General features: G+C 37.7%; 1 protein-coding gene across 3 annotated transcripts in view; it reads left to right on the forward strand.

Moving 5' to 3' along the window:
- The window catches only part of CDH8 (cadherin 8), a 402754-nt gene that overhangs the window by 249513 nt on the left and 132121 nt on the right, over positions 1–21120 (forward strand). For 2 of the 3 annotated variants that reach the window (XM_087739090.1, XM_087739089.1), the window contains exons 5-7: positions 656–838; positions 15846–15936; positions 16030–16292. In XM_087739090.1, coding sequence (XP_087595216.1) covers positions 15855–15936; positions 16030–16292 — 345 coding nt within the window. In that variant the 5' untranslated portion in view covers positions 656–838; positions 15846–15854. The remainder of the gene's footprint in view (positions 1–655; positions 839–15845; positions 15937–16029; positions 16293–21120) is intronic. The other variant, XM_009465735.2, reaches the window with a different exon arrangement.

Genomic DNA, 21120 nt, shown 5'->3' on the forward strand with positions numbered 1-21120 from the left:
TTCGTGGCGGGCATCGCCTCAGAGGACGAGGGGCTCCTTCCCGCTCGCCGCCTCCCGCGCCCTCTGCCCCCGCGGCGCTTCGCCGCCGCTCTTCCTCCCTCCCGGCGCTCCGGGCACGTCCCAGCCCTGCCGTGCTGCTCCGCCGCCCCGGCGGGCGCCTCCCCGGTGGCCCCGCGGCTCAGAGCCCGGCCTCTCCCCTCCCTCGGCGGCTGCCGCCTCGGCGTCCGCCCCCGCGCCCTTCCCGCCCGGCCTGAGGGAAATGCCCCGGCTGCGGAGTTGGCGGTGCGGGCGCCTGCCACGGCTCCGGGGAACGAGTGGCTCCACGGTGTGTGGAAAAGTTGTGTGCTTACCGGGTTAAAGGCGGGGTGGGGGGGTGCGAAGGAGAGGGAGGGGGAAAAACCACCACCCAAAACTGCTTACATGAATTTCCAAGCGCTAGACCTGCCTCCGAGATCAGCCCAATAAGAGCTGTCAGGGGAGGCTCCCAGCTCACTTTTCCACATCACTTCACAGTTACATTTGGCAGGCAGGCACGTTGGAGCGCTCAGACCCGGAATTAGTGGATTTATTTGGAATATCCCTGCTTTCCTGGAGACGTGCTGCTGCTGCTGGCTTGTGTAAAGGGAGAAATTAGTAACTGCACTTTAACATGCAGGCACAGCAACCCGAGAAGCTAAGTAACCAGCATCTCCTCCAGCACCAGCAGCCTCAAAAAGCATGAAAAGAAAATCTGGAGAATCCTGCCTGTTCACAGGGACTGGCTAATGTTTTTTACCTCACCCTTTCAATCCGTGCGTGAAGTGGCTGTCAGCAAGCGCTTTCCTTGGTCCTTGAAAGAGTGAGTATTCATTTTATTAATATTATTTATGTCTTGCTGGCAGAGGGCTGTCTCTCTGTAGATTTCTTTTTGACTTAGTGTCTGTCTGTGTTCTTGTAAGGTGCACTGTGCGAGTGCCTTCATTGATAATAGGTATGGTATTAGGCTGAACTGTAGTGGCTCGTTAAGTCGGATGTTTTGAAATTCCTGATAATGAAAATGTCATGGGATGCTAGTTAGGATTTTTTTTATTCCCTTGGGAGGAGGAGTGGTGGTGGTGTGGCTATTTCTCCTCCTGATTTGTTTTTTAGGGTAGGTTTTTTTTTTTCTTCTTCTTCTCTTCCTCCCCCCCGCCTTTAAAGGATCAGGAGGACTTTGGATCACAGAGGGTTGCGTCCAAGGCTGGAGAACCCGTTTCTTCTCCTTGTTTTCTTATTTAGTACAATAAATGTCTGGGCTATTTCACTGCGTTGAATAGATGGAGGGCTGCATTCATGCATTGAAATAGATTGCAGTTTTCGTGCTGAGAATAAAAATCACCCACTAGCCAGATATGTAAATGAGGGAGGAGGAGGCTGGAAGAATGATGGGGGGGGGGAAATCCCCCTGAATTATCACCACCTTCCCTCCCTCCAAAGCTTTGCACCCCCTAGATAAATAAATAAATAGGAATGGTATGATAGCTTCCTTTCCTACTTTCAGAGAGGAAGGCATCCCAGAAATACTGCTCTTCCTCTTAAAAGCTGAGATGGGAATGAATCTTTAGCCATAACTAGCCAGGAGTCATCCCTGTCCCACAAGTTGTTTTCCTTCCCTTTCTTTGGTTGACTAAACAGATAATGCACTCAGCTGAAACTTCGGAGAGGGAGAAAGCCCCTTAGCTCCTGTCACTCGTTAGTTGTATCACTGCCAAGGCTCCCAGAGAAGAAATGCAGGAGCCTGTCGACCCCTGAAGCTGGCTGTTCCACTGAACGCTTCATCTTCTCTTTGAGGAGGACGGAGGAGTAACACGTCCTTACATTCTGCTTGGCTACAGTATCTGCTGGGTAGCAGCATTCCAATCGGGAGCCCCGAGCTGTCAGACAGCATCCCTGCTAGACAGTATCAGACCTGTATACAGTGCTTGGCTGGGGAGCCTGGGAGGCACTGCAAAGCTTCAGCACAGGAAGCCTATGGCAGTTTCTATGTGGATATTATAGAAGAGATTAATTCAAATCCTTAGTTAGACACTGCCTACCGCCATGAAGGTGACACCACTTAACACAGGCAGGAATTCCTTTGTGGTTCATTGCTGTTCAGTCATGTTTTGAATCTGTCTCAATTCAAACAGTTTGCGTTTAGTACCAGACTAAATAGAGTGGAATCAATCCAACCTGGCACATAACGGTGTTACACAAACCTGCTCATGTTGCCAACAGGTATCAAACTCTATACCCTCACTTCTCCCTCCCTCTTCCTCTCTTTTAGACGGGCACAAACACACACGCTCAGTTTCATGTAAATGAGTCTTTCTTCCCTCTGAAAGTAGGAATACATACAACTTTCATAAAGACTGACACTCCTAAACAGCCAACTTGATCGCATGAACGGCTTGCCATTTGTGTCTCTGGGTATTACAGGCAGAGTTTTTTTGGGGGGGTACTGATTGTAAGAAATCAAATAACACTAACTGTTTATTGTTTCAAATCTACCACGTTAGTGCTTAATAGAAGGGAAGCTAACAGCTGCTCACTTCAGCTTCAATAAAAGAATAGAGCTGATAACTACCAAAGCTATAGATAAAGAATCCTCTTAACTTCACTCATCCTCTTTTGGAAATTCTTCAAGAGTTTCTCTGCAATAAGGATAAAGAGAAATATTCTTTTGTATGAATTATATTCCTCCTCTACATTCAATACCAGACTGTTAAGAACAAGAAGAGACTTCATAATAGGCTTCTCAGTAAATATATGTAAATAACAAATACATTCAGAAGACTGAAAAATTACCCTAGCGTACATTTTACCTGTCTTAAATAAAATGATAAAGCAGCTAGAAGAAGTTAGTATTTTGCATACCTGTGAAATTACCAAATTTCACACCCATAAAATGTGATAACATCAAAACCCAAAAGCTCTCTATAGTGTCACCTCCCAGCCTAACTGTATGAATGTTTGCGACAGGAAAACCCTAGGAAGGGAAGTGATTATTATGTGATATTCTAGTCTAAGGTTTTCATCTATTCAGCCTTATTGTTTTACCTTACTGCATACAGAATGAGTACAGCTTTCTGCTAGCTTCCTCCTAGGCTTGCTATTTATTAACTCTCCCTTCTTTTTTTTTTTTTTTTTTTTTTAAACTTGGATCCTGGCTATAAAGAACTTTGATTTCTGTGCCTAGTTGTAAGCTGAGGGCCTTCAGTGTCCTCGGAGATTGAAGTATTTCATGAAAGTTGGTTCTTAAGTTATACAGGTGAGCAATTTGTTAACTGAGCAGGCTGCTAGCCAAGAAACTAACTTTGGACATTTTCTTCAATATTAAAAAATCAATAAGAAGTATGTGTGCCTACTTAACAAATGCAGCTGGTTTTAATAAGAAGGATCCCTGTATAGGACATCTACTCCTTTTACACCTTTCATTTAAAAAAAAAAAAAAAAGTAGTTTTCATCTCTGTGAGATGAGGTAGAATCCTCCTTAGATGAAGTTGCTCAGTGCTTTTTCAATATACTTTAGTCATTCCCATCAGCTTCTGCTACTGAAGTCCAAAATAGAGTTGTAAAGGGAGAAGTAGTCTCACAATCAGATTTAAATTAACTTTCTTTGTCATTTGTAATCTTTAGAATTTTTCCAATAATATTGCACCTTTACCCAATAAATTAATTGATCCTTGGACACTCTATTTGTATCACTGTTAACATATTCTGCATCGTCTTCTCTAGAAAAAATATATTTGTATTCCCTTCTTCAGGATATAGAACTGTTACAAGTAAGAACACACCATCGGCCATGGTTATAGATTTAGGTCTATTACCCCTTGAAGTACTTCCTGAATTTTCTTTCTATTTCTTCTCATGCAGTTGCAGATTTAATCTTTTAAAATCTTCATTTTAGAAGACCTAAGTGCCCTACAGACTTTAGCTGAGACTTTTTCAGCCACTTATTGAAATTAGGGGCCTGGAACCCACCTACTTGACCCTTGATACATATAGATAATTTCATTTCCAAAACTTGAGAGACTTTCAAGGGGAAAAAAATACTGACCATTAAGTTTATGAAAAAGAAGGAAATGTGAACACGTACTTTAAGCTCTTGGTGCTGTGTATCTCTAAGTGATGATTATGCATACTCTAACAAAAAACAGCTGCTCAATCTACATAGTATAAACAGGTATTTTCATAGCATATTCAATAACCATAAGCTACTGTATATCTTAGCAGTATTCCTTTTCTATTCTGTTTTCCATTTTTATTTTATTAGAGCCTGACCTTTTGGATATACTGTTAATACTGACAGTTGTATGCTTACAGTATACACTATAGTTTTATCATAAGAGTCTTTCAACTATGAGTTTAAAATAATACAAACTAAATTCTTTCAGTGGGAGGGAAATGCTAAGGCATTTTGAGCTTGGAACATTTTAAGCATCATCGCTACCATAAGATCACATCAATAGAATTAAATTAGATGATGGAAACCTAACATTTTTCTTACTGTTGTTGCCATAGAAAAGATGGCTCACTTCATAGCTTTCTGAACATAACTATTTGAGCAGTAGGTAGACATAGACCAAAATAAAGTCCAATTTGAGATTTCAAGAGTGTGTGTGTGTATATATATATATATATATATATTTTTTTTTTTTTCTTCTTCTTCCCCTCAGATAGACCCTTTTGTTCTGGAATCTGTTCAGCACATTTCTTATTTTGTCAACCCAGTAAATAACAACAGCACAGTGACATTTCAACTATATTAGTAAAATTATGTTCCCAAAAAACATTGGGTACTGATGGTATCTGAAGTGGTAAGTGCAAGCTGAAAAGGAAAGATGATTTCTGAACTAGTTCAGTTAGCAGCAGATAGAGTTTAAAGCATCTGACTCCAGGAAAGAGACTGATTTCTACCTGCCTTAGTCGTGAGAGTAGCCTTTATCCATGAGTTGCAATGATAATACTCATAGAATTGATTTTCCAAGGAGTTGAGCATGATGTGTCTTGTGAAAATCATTTGAGATTTAGAATGATCAGCACCTTGGCTTGGATTTGAAATTAGTAATGTCAGCCAGTCCTAGATCTGAATAAGTGAAACCTTCAATGAGAAGTGTCTACTGTACCCTGCGGTGCCTAAGTCATAGACAAGCTTAGAAAGGCGTTTCTCAGTGTGTCTTGCTCATGTCTTTGCAACTGGATGTGGGAGCTTAAAACATTATCAAAACAGTCAGTCTTGGCAGTCATTAGTTCACAGTTTCAACTTTCTAATATGGTATATATTCGGTCGAAGTAGCTTACTCCTGGGAAGCAATGCTCAGCCTAATTTGAGGAACTTGGATAACCATCTAAATCCATTTCCTTTGCAGTCACTGATTTTATATTTCTGTGGGGTTTTAATATATATATATAAAAATCACTATACCACAGCCCCTAAATTCTAATGCAAATGGACTGTATGCATTCAGAGGTAGTGCAATTCATTAGTTGAGTTTTGCAGCTGAGCAACACTTTAGATGTGACCTTCTCTTATGGATTAAATGTAACAGCTATGATTGCCTTTTAACGGAGCATCAGAACTTAATTCTTAATGTCACTGAAGTTTAGATTGAATCCTGTATTCTAGTCTGTGGGCTTTATTTTTTGAGCATTTCTAAAAGTTAGATTAAAATAAACAAACAAACAAATGAAAAAAACCACCAAAACAAAACCCTCAACCTGGCAACTGCAAAAGAAATGTTTCGTGTTGGAGGACCTTAATTCTTTCCAAACAACTCATAGCAGTCGATGGTAAAACTGCCGTCAAATTCAGTGATGCAAAATTAAAGACCTTCACTTCTAATTTCATATGTTTCAGCAAAAAAGATTTGAGTAGGTTTACTGCAGCAGTACTGTATGTAGTTAGAAAAGTCCAGTTATGTTCACATTTTTCCTTTTTAAAGATTTTGGTTTTTATGTACGCACACATTTATGCATATGGCTGGAAAGTTTGTATAGCTTTCACTAAATCCTGATGACAAGTCACAATTTTATATTCTTAGTTTAATCAGAATACATGTCAGGAAAACTTGTGAGTTTTTCCTTAATTATTATGTTTTGTTTAATTATGTAGAGAATACCTAGTATTCTTTAATGAAAATGAAAGCTCTGTTGTATATCAAAAAAAGACTGAAAAAGAAGCCCAGCAAGCAAGAAGTTTAAGTCCTCCATTAATATTTAAACATTTTTCAGCAAGTACAGGATAAGCACATCCCAGCTGCTGAAACTCTCATGATAAACGATGCCCTAGGCAGAGCATGGTTAACACCTAATTCTCAGTCGCAGTCCAATCTGTTTGCCTTTTTATGAGCTCTCTTCATGTTGTGCACAATTTGCCTTTTTTCCCCTCTCTCCTTTAAAAGTGATATAGGTCTTCGAATTATGTAATACATCCTCGTAAAAATGAGTATCGGTTTGAGAGATGAGGTTGGCATGAGCTGAAGCTATTAAATCTGTCTGTAATGCAGTTCTATTTAGTCAAAGGAAAATCGCTTTAATCAGTGGACTGTAGAGAATAAAAATTACTTCAGTTATTTCTTCCTCTTACTGTAGAACGAAAACAATGCAGATACAACTATTTTTGTCATGTTTAAGTTTCTGGACCACCTCCGTTGTTCAAACAGATTTTGACTTTCTTCCCTCTCCATTTTGAGCCTGCATCATGAGCTTCTCAGCACAACAGCATGAGGTGAAGTGATGTTTTGACACACATCAGTGGAGTATCTGACTCCCGTAAACCCCAAAACATTTTTTTTTTTTCTTTTCTATGTATAAGAGGCTGAAAGGGAAGTTTGCAAATATCTTTTGTTCTACAGTAGATCTAAAATAGCTATATTGTCATTTTAATGCCTATTCTTTTGGTATCAGTGGTCATGAAAAAGAAAAAAAACACCAAAAAAATCCACAAGTAAAAAAAAAAAAACAATCCTAGAATCTGGTAGATACTCATTTCATTGGAGAGGAAATCCAATCAAACAAGTCATATTACTTCAATTGCAAACTGTGGAGCACATACTGATTCTTTGTCCTGTATCTGTACAATGTCTAGCACAGTTGGATTCATGACTGGAATTCCTGAGCACTACATAATGCAAGTAATAATGAAGTAGAAGAAATAGTTTGGAAGTGCTAATAACACACTTTGTGGTTTTTGTAAATGCATTCTGGTTCTGTAAGGTAGTGAAGACTTCTGGAAAGACTGACAGCTTTATATACAAAGTATCAGAGCCTTGGCAGCATTAAAGTTGGCCCATGTTGATTTTACTATCAAAGAGTAACAACAATATACCCAATAAGAAATTCTATTGATTCCGGTAGAAGTTAAACAGTAAGCATGACATCACAGGGCCAGGATAGTCTTTTTATTTTTTTTTTTTTAAGAGGATTTCCCAAAAGTAAATATTTGCCAAAAAGTATAAAAAAGATTTACGTAGTCACTATCATAAAATAGACGTAGATATGATAAAGTATCATGTTAAGCAATCACAGAATAACAGACAATTTGTTACAATCTTACTTTGATTAAAGAAGATGTATTTCAATGTGACGTACATATCATTTTCTCTTTATCCCAAAGCATTAATCAAGTTGTGTAATGACCTATATCCTGTAGCAGTCTCATCTGTACTTCAGAACACCCGTCGTGGTTTTTCCTAGTTAAAGCAAAAAGAGTAAGGAAACTAAGGAAGAGGAATTTATCTTAGAAAAGCTTTTCTAACCCTTCCTTCCTTCTGCCTCTGAAACAGACCCCTAAAACTGAAGTAACCTGCTTTTGCTAATAATAATAATCTTATAGATAGATGAATAAATCCCCCAATAAATATTAAAGGCCTAAATACAGAATAAACTGTTGCATTTCTGTACCTGCATGTGTATTTCTGCATGTCTATATTTCCTCAGTGCAAGTGTATGGATTCCATCAGCTCTATGTCCGATGCAAAGACTGACAAACACTGTGCTTAGAACAGTCCCTTAGCATTTTGACACAAGCTTAAGAACTCAATAACCTGAAGAACTGTTCAGATGTCTTTAACTATAAAGAGTAGCAATGCATGACTAAGCTTAAAAAATAAAGTGGCATATCTTTGCACACTGAATTACTCTGTCTGTGTGTCTGTGTGTGTGTAGGACAGAATATCCAAGACCAAAGAAAGAGAAAGGTAGTGTCTGTTACCGTTGTTGCTGAAATAAGTAATTTTTTAGGTAACTGTCTTTGATTCTCCAAGCAACCATAAGCAAATTGCCACATGTAATACATCAAAATAAACTTGGACAGTTGATTTGCACTTGTATTGGCAGGATCATCTCCTGCACACCTCTGACAGCACAAAGTATACTTGAAGTGTATGTCACCCTGCTGCTATAGCAGAGTTAGCATAACATTTCCCATCTTATTTTCCTTCCTTTGAAATTTCAGGTGCTTGGCCAAAGGAAAGGACATGTGGATAATGCTTTTCTATGTTACAGTTAACTCCAGGTGACATAACAGTCCCTTAAAATCACTGTTAGTCAGTGAAATTTAGAGCAGCTATAAAGTATAATTATGATTTGGGGCAATGCCTAGAACATGCATGGCCCAGAATCTGGCTGCTTGCTCGCTGCGGTTTTCAGCCCCTCTCCACTGTGTGGTGGTGTGTGCTGCTTGTGGTCAGGATCACTGGGAGTTCCCCGCCTGACAGAGACTGTTCTCAGAACAGCACATCTGACTGCTGCCTGGCTGCAGCTGAGACAGTGGGAGAGGTTTCCATTCCTAAAATCTGCCAGCATCAATGAACAGAGCTGCATGTGATTGCCATGGTTATATACTGGCAGTCCATCAGAGGGGTTTTTTTAAGTAGTTTCACTGTCCCCAATTGCTTGTTCTCTCCTCTTTTCCAGAAGTTATCCTCCACTCAGTTTTGTTGATTCAACTGGTTGTCTGACTGCTCTCTAAAAGCATATAGTCAAACTTCACGTGCTCTTTGGCAGCACAGCTGTTTTCAAAACTTTCTGTTGTTGTCCTCTATTTTATGGGCTCTTTAGTTGTGCTGATGCAACTGCTTGTGCAGCCATGCTGTAAACTAGATCAGTGCAATGATCTGGGTTATAAACTTGAAGGGAAAGACTTCTTGAAACAGGGTTTTGTTGCAGGTTTGTTGTTTTTTTTTTTTTAAACCCACATTTCATTGATCTGGCTTACCATGTTGCCTTGCAAGTAGCACAACTGCAGGGATGGTAAACTGCAGTGAAGAAAGGAATGGGAATGGAGAAGAATTATTGGAAACATGCAGCTGGTATGCTGCAGGGGCAAGGAGGGGCAAGAACCTCTTAAACTAAAATTGCTCTTGGTGGAAGAATAGCATAAGCAATGGCCTAATCTAGCTCTGTCAAAATGATTTGGTTTAAAAAACACCTTACTATTAAAAGCGTTTAAGTTAACAAGATCATTTTGACAGATCTGGGTTAGGGAGTGACTACACATACAGTTATGCTGGCAGAGAAGAGAGGCAGTAAAGTCTAACCAGGGCATACAAGTGGCTCTTTGCAGTGGGCGCTGTAAGCATGAGCTACTGCCATACTAGCATGTCTGATTACAGCCTCAGTCCCTCTTCATCTCAAAGCAAGGTGGAGAATTGCTTTTTAATTTCAATTTTTTGGGGTAATCTTTACACAAATGAGTAATCCACTGAAGAATAATAGTTATTATTTATGGCAAGAAGTACTCATTCCTTTGCAGAGGAAACATGAAAATGCTCCTTATCCAAGGTAATTTAAAATCAAGTTCAGGTACAATATAATGGATATGTTCTGGAAACAGAATGAGTATATAGCAAAGTTATGCGGGCAAGGATGACATGATTATTTTTTAGTTACAGTGTCTTGATAGTTCTATTCTGATGGACTTTGTTTTTGTTCTGCTTTAATGGCAAATTAAAATCCTTACCACAGTTCTTTTATAAGTACAAATTATTCCTACAAGCGAGACTGGAGTGCTAAGGACTGCTAAGGCCTTATATTTTTACTATTGAAAACTTAAGGCTCTATTGTGCTGCCAAAAGAGGATCAATGAAGGAAAGATAATTGTGCTTCCCACGGTGGGAAGGCTTTGCATCATGTTGCTGCTATTGACCCTGTCTGAATCCTTGAGAAATGGGGTTAGGAAGCATAAATGGTAATGTAGCCAGTACCTGCAGTAGTAAAAGGAAACCTAAAGAGCTTTAGGAACAGGAAGAACAGTGTGAAGCCAAAAAATCCCCAAGAAGATACTCCAGCTACTGTGGGGACAAAAAAGCAGGAAGGAGAGAAATGGTCAGAGGTTAAAAAAATAGTAATTTGGACAATAACAAGGAATTTGCTTGGAGGTTAAGAAAGGAAACACTAAAAGGTATGAAATACCTATACCTGTGTACAGGCTGTCAAAATGGATCCCATGTTTGCAGACCTATTGACAGGTGAAATACAATACTGGATCATGAGCTGCAGGAAACCTGTGATAGTGTAAAGAGAAACTCATTGTTGCTTAATGAAATTCAGATAAAGGAAGTCACAAAATGTAAATTTTTGTCAAGGACACCTGGTTAACCTTCCTATTTTATTCTCCTAACCTATCTTAAAACTATTACCCACAGCTCTGTTCTGCAGGAATAAGGATCCTTATTTCTGGCAGAAATTAAATTAAAATCATTCTTCTGGACATGAAAGCCCACATGGGTCAGATGGAATTTTGAGGTTCCAAAGGAGGCATGCAAAATGCACAGACTATCTGCCTGCTGTCGCACAGTGCTAGTTGGAACTCTCTAGGTGATCAGTAAACGAACGCCTCTCATCAATTATTTGAGGCTGCTTGTATTGTAATGTGGATTTGCTTATATTGAATTAGCATCAAAGGTAGAGGTTATGCATAAAGATATCTAAAACATTTTTACTAGAACTCCATTGCCTTTATGTATTGTCTACCTCCTCATGTTGTGGCAGTTTGATATCAGTCTTCTGAATGCATGCTGAAGGGGTCATTTAATGTATAAAATATAAAAGATCCTGAAAATTCTACCAAAAAAACCCTGCTTTAAGCAATGATCACCCACTTTTGTCTGGCATCTCTAGTGTAACTTATTTAAATAAACTAGTACTTCAAGGTTTTTTTTACCTTAATAACAGCTTAGGAATTAATAAAGTCCACCCTAATGAAATAGTGAGGTCAAAGGGCTTAACTGTTGCATATCATCACTACGAATGATAAGGTAAATGCAGAATGAAATAAAGAAAAAACTTTTTTGCAATTCTTAACTCTTCCTGTCTGTTATGTGAAGAAACAATGGAGTGGCTCTAAAAACTTTTAAACTAAGATCATGGTGTAAATCAATGCGCTAGCATTGTAATACAGTGGTTTACTTGAGCAGATAGATATTCCGTCGTTTGAAACCTAAAAATAAATTGATTTTTTTTAAAAGCTTTTTATGATCTTTGCCTCTTTTTCAATAAGAAGTTTATATATTAAACTGCTTCTATTAACTTTATTAATCTTTTTAACAAATCTACTGCATTCCAGTGTTCACCTTTTAAAGCTACAAGATGATGCTAAAATAATTGTAGCGAAGTTAGTTACATCAGAGATGCTAGTCATCATAAAGCTTTCCACCACTCATATACAAAATGTGAACTGTCATCAGTTAATATATCTACTATAACTACCTACTGTCATACCTGGTTCTAACTTTATGCAGGCAATTAACTCATACAAGTAACCTAAATAGATTTTAGTTCCAAAAGAGGTTCCAATGTATATTACATTAATTTCTGAAGTTGGTAAGCTAGTTATGTTCTAGTGTTAGGTTATAAACTTCTACCTCATTGTAATCACTTTTTGTGTTGTATAAAATGTATGCACTCTGTGGTGTAGAGTTGTACAAGTAGTGCTTCAAGATGCATGTTCCTGTTAATAGAATAATATTTTTCTAAAACTATATCAACACGTATAGTACATGGAAAATAAACCACTCAACTTTATCTGTATTTCTCTATAGGTTTTGCATGGACAACCAAATTTATGAATACAGTCTTATGTTTTTGAAGCATAAGACAGTTATCTGAATCTTTGCTACCTGACATACTGTCACATTTTCTTTCCTCTATTTGCTACTTTAAAGAAACTCTTTATATTTTAAATATCACTTCCCCTCTCAGGGGTGAATAAAGAACCAAAGCTGTTTTGTAAACAGCTTTGCTGGATTAGAGTTGTGTCTCTAGTTGTATATATCATACACTATACAGAGAAACCACTTTAGAACAACAGTGAAGTTTTGTTAAAGAAAACAGCCCAGGGCCATTTGAATACGTGGAAATTCAAAGCAAAAATTATGCTTTTATCAACAGCAACAAAATTTTTATGAGGGTGGAAATACACTCTTTAAGGGCTGTGTGCTTGTCCTCTCTTCTGGTTGCTTAGCAAAAGGTAGTTCTGGCTTCACTGGAATAATTTTGCTGTCATTCCATACTCACTGCTTCTTTAGACCCTGGCATAACATAAGAAAGGAAAATGCTACTGTGCCTCACCTGCTAGTCTTCCCTGATTGCCAGATCTCCCAGATGTGGCTTTTTAATATTGTTATAGTAGTCTGATTCAGTAGACATATCAGTTTATCTCACACATCTAATCTAGAGGATTATAATTTAACTACAAGACATTTCCTGATTTTCATATTAGCCAATATGAAAATTGCAATGCCAAGTATTTAATAATGCCTTCCATCAGCTCCCAACCACATACATGGTGTTCTTCCAGGAATGGAGATGAAAATTCATTTCCAAATTTGGTAAAGAAATTCAGGGACAGTACAATCTCCATGCATTGCACAAAGTAAATGCCACAATTCGCTGATTGAGCAGTGAATCCCGAATGAGAGTCTGTTTCTCAAATAAATCTCAGAAGGCTCCAGCAGTCTAGGTTGAACTGTAGAGAAATTTATCCAGCTCTACTGTTATACACGTATCATGTTGCCCTGCAATACACCGATATGTGCAAAAGCCCCATCAGATTTTTTTCTTTACCCTGCACTGCTGAACGCTTGCCTAACTTTCCTGTCGGTACTTGAGAATCTCTCAGTTTTGTGTTCATCAAGCTTGTGTAACTGTACTCTTCACGGGGTTATTTCATTGAGTTAGGTTTAATGACATGGTATGTGCATTACTAATATTTTTCGGTGTGCTTTTGACTCGTTTGCCTTAAGGTATTGCTGAATAGGGAGCTACTGTGAGGACAGTCCAGTCACAGTGAATCTTATGCATTACTGCTAGTGGATAGGACCTAAATTTGATTGGGGTAAGTGAAGAGTAACAGGCAGGAAGTCTGGGGGAGGAACTGAGGCGGGATGCACTGAAATGAACTTAATGCTTGCCAAGGATTCAGAGTGGTAGTCTGAAAAACAAATATCCTGTTCTTTCTTCAAACAAGAATGTTTCTGTGAGCATTGTATTGTTTTATCTCATTTATTTAATCTCTTTCAGAAGGCAGCCTGTGTAGATTAATTAGGAATTGTTTTCAAAAAGCTTCTTGAATATGAAAACAAGTGCTTTACTTTATTATTATTTGGTCCTGTGAGTAAAAAGAACTATACCAATTTGTATTGGACGAGTTAGAAAGTCAGTCATGGCCCAGTTGGGTTCTTTTTTAAGGCTTTCTTGGACAAAGGTATAATGTGCTATTCTGTTTGTGGTGGGCTTCTATTTCTGTGTCAAAAATCACTTTGTATATAAAAACTGAAAACTCAGCTACAGAAAAGGACTCTCAAATTGGGTTTTCAGTTAATGCCCCCAGTTTTGAATTTAATCCTGGATATTGTTTGAAGATATTACTATTACTCTGTTATACAGTGGTTCTATTTCTCCTATGTTTCAATTCTTGCTCCACTGAAGAAATCGGAAAAATCTGTCCCCCGGCAGACACATGCACTCACAAGTCCGCTCACATATGTGCAAGGATCCTGTACAAACAAACTTAACGGCTTTCATTAAAAGTTTGGCTGTTTCTCTCTTTTGATACCTTCCATTACCAAACATGCCCCAGGAAATCTCTCTTTTTAACGTACGCCAGAAAGCAGAACCAGTAACCTCCATTTAATTCCCTAGACCGAAGAGGGTTTTCAGAGGGTGACTTGACAGACCCTTCCCATCAAGCAGTTAGGCTGTTTGCTTCTCATTCTTTTCCCTTCTCTCGGATTGAGAGAATGCCAAGAGATTGAAGGCCTCTCTTGCTTCCCTCACATTTTTCCCCAAATTTCATTGCAAGAGCATAGTGTATTCTCTAATTTCTTTCTTTCCATCTCAGTCAGCAATGAGGCCTAAATGATGTTTCTAAGCCACACAGTTACTTCTGTAATGGATATTCACCTCATTCTTGATGCATGATCAAAGCACTGTGCTATTAGCTTACCATTCTTCCATGCTACTTGAGATATTGAGTTTTAGTTTGATAACAGCTCTTCTCCCCTTTTAACAAGACAAGTTTCTCACAGTTCCAGATTTTCATGCAACAGATTTCACAGTTGCTTTGGCAGTTACTGAAGTTTAAAAAAAATTACTTTTTACATTGTTTGCTTTTAAGATAACAGCTGACTTTTACTGGTGTTGTTCATGTTTTCAGATATTTTCTTCCGTGAGTGTGTGTGAACCTAAGGAAAAAAAAAAACAACACAGCCCCCCCCCCCCCCCCCAACAAACCAAAACCCAACCCGCCAAGATTTTCATAGACATACAACACTAGGAACTCATTTTAAAGTGGCAAAAAACCAGTCTAAGACACAACGTAAGCTTAAGAGTAGACATTTCTACCTATCTTGTATATAGTGGATTCTCATGAGATGTTTGGATATGAATCAGTCAAAGAAAACGTATCAGGAATCTTTTTACATAACTCAGCCTCAGTAGAATAGCTGTAATGCAGCCCTTCTCCTTGAGCCATGTCCCATCAATCTTTCCATGGCTTCATTTCAGGTTTTGCCCATTACTGTGGCATTAGCAAGCCCTACTATGTTAACTTGCTTGTCCGTTTCAAGGAATATTTACACTGAGATGAAACCTGATGTGGCCTTCTAATACATGAAAGGGTGGGTGGGGAAAGAAAGACAAAATGCTCCCAAGTGTCCATCAAGGAAAATATCTCTGAAATAAAATCTGACTGTGTGTTTTCTCTGAAAGTGAGGGGAAGACACTGAGAGTCCTGTAGTGCAGATGTGCACAAATGAGCTGCTTAGGTTCTGGTAGTGGTCTGGTTTGGGGATCATGGATTTCACAGGGGACTTACCAGTCCTGTTCCTCTGCTGGGCTGTGAAAGTTTTGCTGAGCTGTGTGCTGCTGCAGCTAGATGATTACTAAAATGAGAATGTACTGGTGGAGCTTTGTACACCTATGAGAAGTATTGGTTTTTGGTTTTTTTTTTTTTGTGAAGGAGAGTAATTCTGTATGCAAGAACATTATTTTGTTTGACTTCTATTATTTGACATGCTAAGTGTTCATAGTTGGCTACATAAAATGTACAGGCTAGCAAGAAGGCCAGGAGCTTCTTCAGACTCTAAGACAAACTTCAAGGAAAATGTTTTCCTGAGTGTGTGTAATCATTTATCTGGGTCTTCTCTCACTATTTCAGGCAATGAAGGAATTCACAGAATCACGTCATTTAATTTTTTAACCCATTTAATATGCACTAGTATTATGTACTACAAATTTAAAACCTAATATGGCTTGTTTATGATGTAAAAGTAAATACGATCTTTCAGAATGCTTTCCTAAGCTCTTTAGTCACTGATTTGACCTTTTTTTTTTCCCCCCACCAGGAATCTTTAATGACTGGAAAACTCAATGGATCATGTTTTTATAATCTAAGCTATTTTTACATTGACTGTGCTGTAAACACATGGAGGAGCTGTAAGTAAATGTTCTGTACTGCATGATGAATTGGATTGCTACAGTCTGGAGGAAAGCAAAATAATAATTTCATTTCTGTGGTGATTTGCGTAGCTTGTGGTACAATGCCAGAAAGACTAACGGAAATGCTTATGGATACGTGGACTCCATTAATAATATTATGGATTACTGTCCTTCCTTCCATTTATATGACTCCAATGAATCAACCTCAAGTACTACCAAGTGGATCCAATACAGGACTAAAAAGACTAACTGAAGAACAAAGAGTTTTGAATCGTTCCAAGAGAGGCTGGGTTTGGAATCAAATGTTTGTATTAGAAGAATTTTCTGGACCTGAACCAATACTAGTTGGCCGGGTAAGGCAAGATTTGTTTTTTTTCCTCTGAGTATGTAAATGTATAGCATGTGAAGGTCTTCAGTCATGTGGACCCTTGAAGAAATTCAAAGTTGAGGTGCTCTGTTATTCTGAAATTCTTCTCTAATATCCATACATTTGTGCTTTAAATGTACCTCATTCTAAGGATATGGTTTTCTGGTTAGCTAACCTGCTATTTACAACAAAATTATACATATTCCATTTGACAAAAATACACAGGCATGTACACATCCTTTCTTTAATATCGTTAGTCACCACTCTTCACCTCTGTGAGCTAAAGATTTTCACTAAAGCAGCTTTTTGTAATATGTTCCTATTCATTCCAAATACGTTGCTATTCATTCATTCAAAAAGGTTGTTACACCTATAGGTCATTTTCTATCTCCAGCCTGATTACACAGAAGTTATTTATGCTCTGAGAATTTTTAAAAATAAAAAGGCAAGTGTGGTATATACAGCCAATTACAAGGTACTAGTTTATAGGGAGGTCCTGGTATGCATATATATGAAATAACATTATTGCCACAGATTTTGTAATTTACTTTCAAAGTTAGAAAGATAACACAAAGAAAATGATAATGTTTTTCTATGTGTCCTAGCTTGCCTGTTGCCTTAAACCTTTGATTGTTGCCATGTATTAGCTTATTCTGTAGCTCAGTGTATTACCCCCAGTCAGTGAATCAGCCTTGCACTTTCTCTAAAAAGAGGTCATGGGTCATCTGCATTCATCAGGAATGAATTCTCTTTAGAATTATTCTTAGCAAAGAATTATCTGTTCCCAAATGCTTGTTTGGCCTATAGCGAGCAGTTATAAATACCCTGATTGTTTATTACTAAAGTTCAGTTGCCTTTGAATAACCAGGTATATTATTGTCATATTACCTGGCTACTGAAATTGGGTAAAAAAATCTAGAGAACAGAAATTATGGATATCAGTTAATCTCATAATAATTTTGGAAATTCTCTAGGTAAATTAATAGCATATAGTATAATACAGGTGCTGTCAATAGCTATATCTATTATTGAAGAGAACACAGATCACGTGTATTCCTAAATTTTCCCAAGTGTAGCTACTTTCTGGTCAAAACTTAGGGTCAGAAGGTGTAATGAGCTTTGTATCCAGTGACTTTTGAGTGCTATGTTAATTTACATTTATATCAGGTATTATATATCTGTTCTCATTTGTTTTTCTGTGGTTAGTAACATAACTCAATTTCAGAGAGATAGCGGTATGCTTAATTTTGGATCTTAAAATATTTTATCCAACCCATTCTTTTTAGAATATTTTTGTCAAGCTTTTAAAATTATTTTGAGTTGCTTTTGAGTAGCTGGGGAGAATCCCAAGTTTGTACTTCATAGTACTTTGATTTTCAGGGTGTATCCAAGTCTTAATATTTCTACAATATTAGGTTTTTTTGGTGGATATAATATCCTGAATTGTTCGAGTCATTAGTGAATAGAAGTGGGTAAGTTAAACTAAGCCAAGCCAATAAAGACATTATCCCATCTTCTGCTGGCATTTTGAATAGAATTAGCTACTCTAAAATGCTGTGACAATCTATTTGTTGAGACTGCTGCATAATTAAAACACTGCATGATATAGATGGAAATGAGCAAAAAGTGAAATTTGCTCCCATAGGGAGAAATCCTTGGTTTACTCATGAAAATGGCTTAAAATATTCTTGTAATTCTTGTCTGTATTTTTTTACTCTCTCTAGAAAAATCATCTGTATTTCTGACCTATTTTTCTTTCCTAAGGTTTACGAGTAATACGGGTGCTTTCAAACTCTGCTGTAGTCAGTGGGAACAGAGGTACTCCACACCTTTCAGAGCTGCTCTTAATCCTTCCTGACTATAAAGTAGCAACTCCCTCAATTATAGTTCTTGGCAATCCTTCTTCCCAAAACTTAAAGGTATTCAGAATGTCACAAGCAAAATGCTCTCGTTCTCCATGAAGTTGGGCTATGGTTTGTCCTCTGTCACCCTCGCTGGTTTCTTATCCATTGCAATTTAAAAATAACCTCCTTTTCAGAACTCACAGTAGATTTGCACTTACCTAGTTCCTCCTCATCTCTTTTCTACTTACACTCTTCTTCCAACCTTTCAATTTTGTTGCCTGCCAAAGGATTTGCCCACTTGGGGTATCTCCTTTGTTCTATGACTTTCTTTATCAACTATTTTTCTGCCCTATGACTTACCTTGATTTTCTTTTTTTTTTTTCTTCTTTTCACCAGACTTTGAATGAAGGGCACTCTGTAACATATGATATAGTGAATTAATGCAGAGAGGCTTAATATTGTGGAGAGAATGATACGAAACATGTATGCTGCTTATTTGCTGCATTTTGTGGACATAAATATGCTTTTGTGCCATTATAGAGGCAATGTTGCTTGTATATGCTTTTTACATGTTCAAAGTATTAGTGTAATCTCCAAACAAATATATTATTTGATAGTTAATTGCTTCAAAGGGAACATTCTTGAAGCAAATCTAATTACATAGGTTTTGGTTGCAGTTTTCGTCTTTCTACTGTATTGTAGAGTGTACATGGTACTTTTCATAGTCATGTATGATTTTTACAAACATGTAATTACGTGCTCTAGATAGTAAATACAAAAATAAGGTTTTGCACAAACAGGAATAATATACACACAAGCAGAATTTGGTGTATGTTCTCAAATGTACCTTTAAAGCCTACTGAAAATTCAGCTCTTAGGAACTGCTCAGAATAATATAGATACTTAAATAATGGTTTTCATGATAGTGGGTGGAAAGGCACTGAGTAGCAGCATTTGATTATAATGGAATTGAAATATATATCAGCAAAATAAAACTGAAAATTGGATTAATTATAATAAACATAAACAGAATACAAATCACTTTCTAAATAAAAGCCTGAATATAGAGTCTATGCATTCATTCGGTTAGTTTAAAACGTCTCATACCAAAGATTCTTGAAGTACAGAGAAAGTTTAGCAAGACAGGATTTACAGAGATACGTAACATCTTTTATTAGGCTGCTCAGTTTTTCCAGGAGAAACAGCTTCTTGGCATAAAGACCCTTCTTCAGAATTTTAAGTGTTGCAATACAACTGCACACTCTTCAAAGGTACTTATTCATTGCTGTTCTGCATGAATATATATTAATAAATGCATTCCCAATGTATTTGCTCTAATAAATGAAAGAATCTGGGGTGAGACTAATAGGAGGATTTAATGTGACTACCACTAAAGTGTGGTAGTTTTCTTCAATGACTCAAGTAAAGGACAGGAGAAAATCTTTTGCTTTCATTCTTGAACTTCTTACAATAAGTTTGAACAATATGCACTTTTAATGTCATATTCAGTAGGATCGAGCTCAAACAAAATAAGCAGCTCTACTTGAGTTCACGCATCTGTAAAACGTATGAATACTTATCTCTTAGGGTGATTTCTGAATTTACGAGATTATTCTATAAAATGCTGCAAACATCCTAGTTTTTCTTTTTTGCCTGTATTACCATTGCATTTATTTTGAAACATAGTATTGTAATAAATTCCATATTGTTTTGATCTGTACATGTAGAAATGTATATATGCGTTTTGAGAAACCTACAAAGTAACCTTTTTCATGTTCGTGTGACATACTTCAATACAGAAAGATAGATTTACAAATGCCCTTTCATACTTCATTTCTTTTTTTTTTTTTTTCCTTCTTCATCCATAGAAAGAGGTACATACTTTACAAGCTACTGTGTCTACTTTAGAAGACTCCATATACTGCATATTGCTGTCAGCAGTTTGCAGGCCTCCCAGTGGCTGACAACCTCATTCAAGTGTAGAGTGATATGTCTTGTGACACTGCATGCTGTCCCTGTGGACTTGATTAGTTAGATAGAACTTTTACTTGATATACACTGCTGCATTTTCTCAGTCTCCTCTGCATGCATTTACAGCACCATGGCAGATGTGCTGTGAAATCTGTGGTGTAGCAAATGCCACTGTTCTTTCACAGGAGACAGCCACTGAATTCACAATGAAATAGATAATAAAGTTAAAAAGCATTAGGAAAGTAGGTTTGGGGTATATAATTATAGCTCCTGTTTTATGGAATGTGTTATTTGTGATGTTTTAATTGGGATAGGACCTGGTTTAATAGATGTTTTTAAGCAAAACCCTGGGATAGTTAATGGGTTAACTTGTTGTTAAGTTGTCGTTTCTAAGTACAATGCATAGAGAGGACAAAAGAGGGAATAAAGGTGACAAAAGTTGGGATTTTGAGGGTGTTTTTGTTCATTTGCTTGTTTCCACTAAATGAATCAGCAGTTAGATCCAGACACAAAAACCCAGTAATGGTCCATCAGATCACTGCTGTTTCTGTGGTATCACTCCTCTGACAGTACTCCCTGGTTTCTCCAGAACCTTCTTCAGAATTTTTTGAATTTACCTGTTTCCGGTCCCAAGGTAATAATATATTGCATATTTTGCACACAGTGTCTGTGATGAGAGATTTGTAAAATGAGCTGGGCCGGGCAGACCAGCACCTCTGTCACGTGCACAGCTGCTGTGCCACGCCTGTGGCACACGGTCGGTAGAAGAGCTGTGCTGGCTCTTGAGAAGTTGCTCTGAAAAGCCTGGACAGGGGAGGAGACAAACCAGGGTGAGTTACAGAGGCTCAGAAAGAACGTGGCCAGGTCAACTCTTTAGCGCAGCGGAGTCTCAGGTAGACATTTTTTATCTGTGACCGTCGTGTTTTTCTTCCTTGCTTCTGACTTACCTGGTATGTGTCCTTGCACTCTCTTAAATGCAGATTTTTTTTTTCTTTTTTA

Source organism: Nipponia nippon, unplaced genomic scaffold (assembly GCF_047370975.1).
Source record: "Nipponia nippon isolate SJK-2023a ecotype South Korea unplaced genomic scaffold, ASM4737097v1 scaffold_7, whole genome shotgun sequence".
NCBI classification, from domain to species: domain Eukaryota; kingdom Metazoa; phylum Chordata; class Aves; order Pelecaniformes; family Threskiornithidae; genus Nipponia; species Nipponia nippon.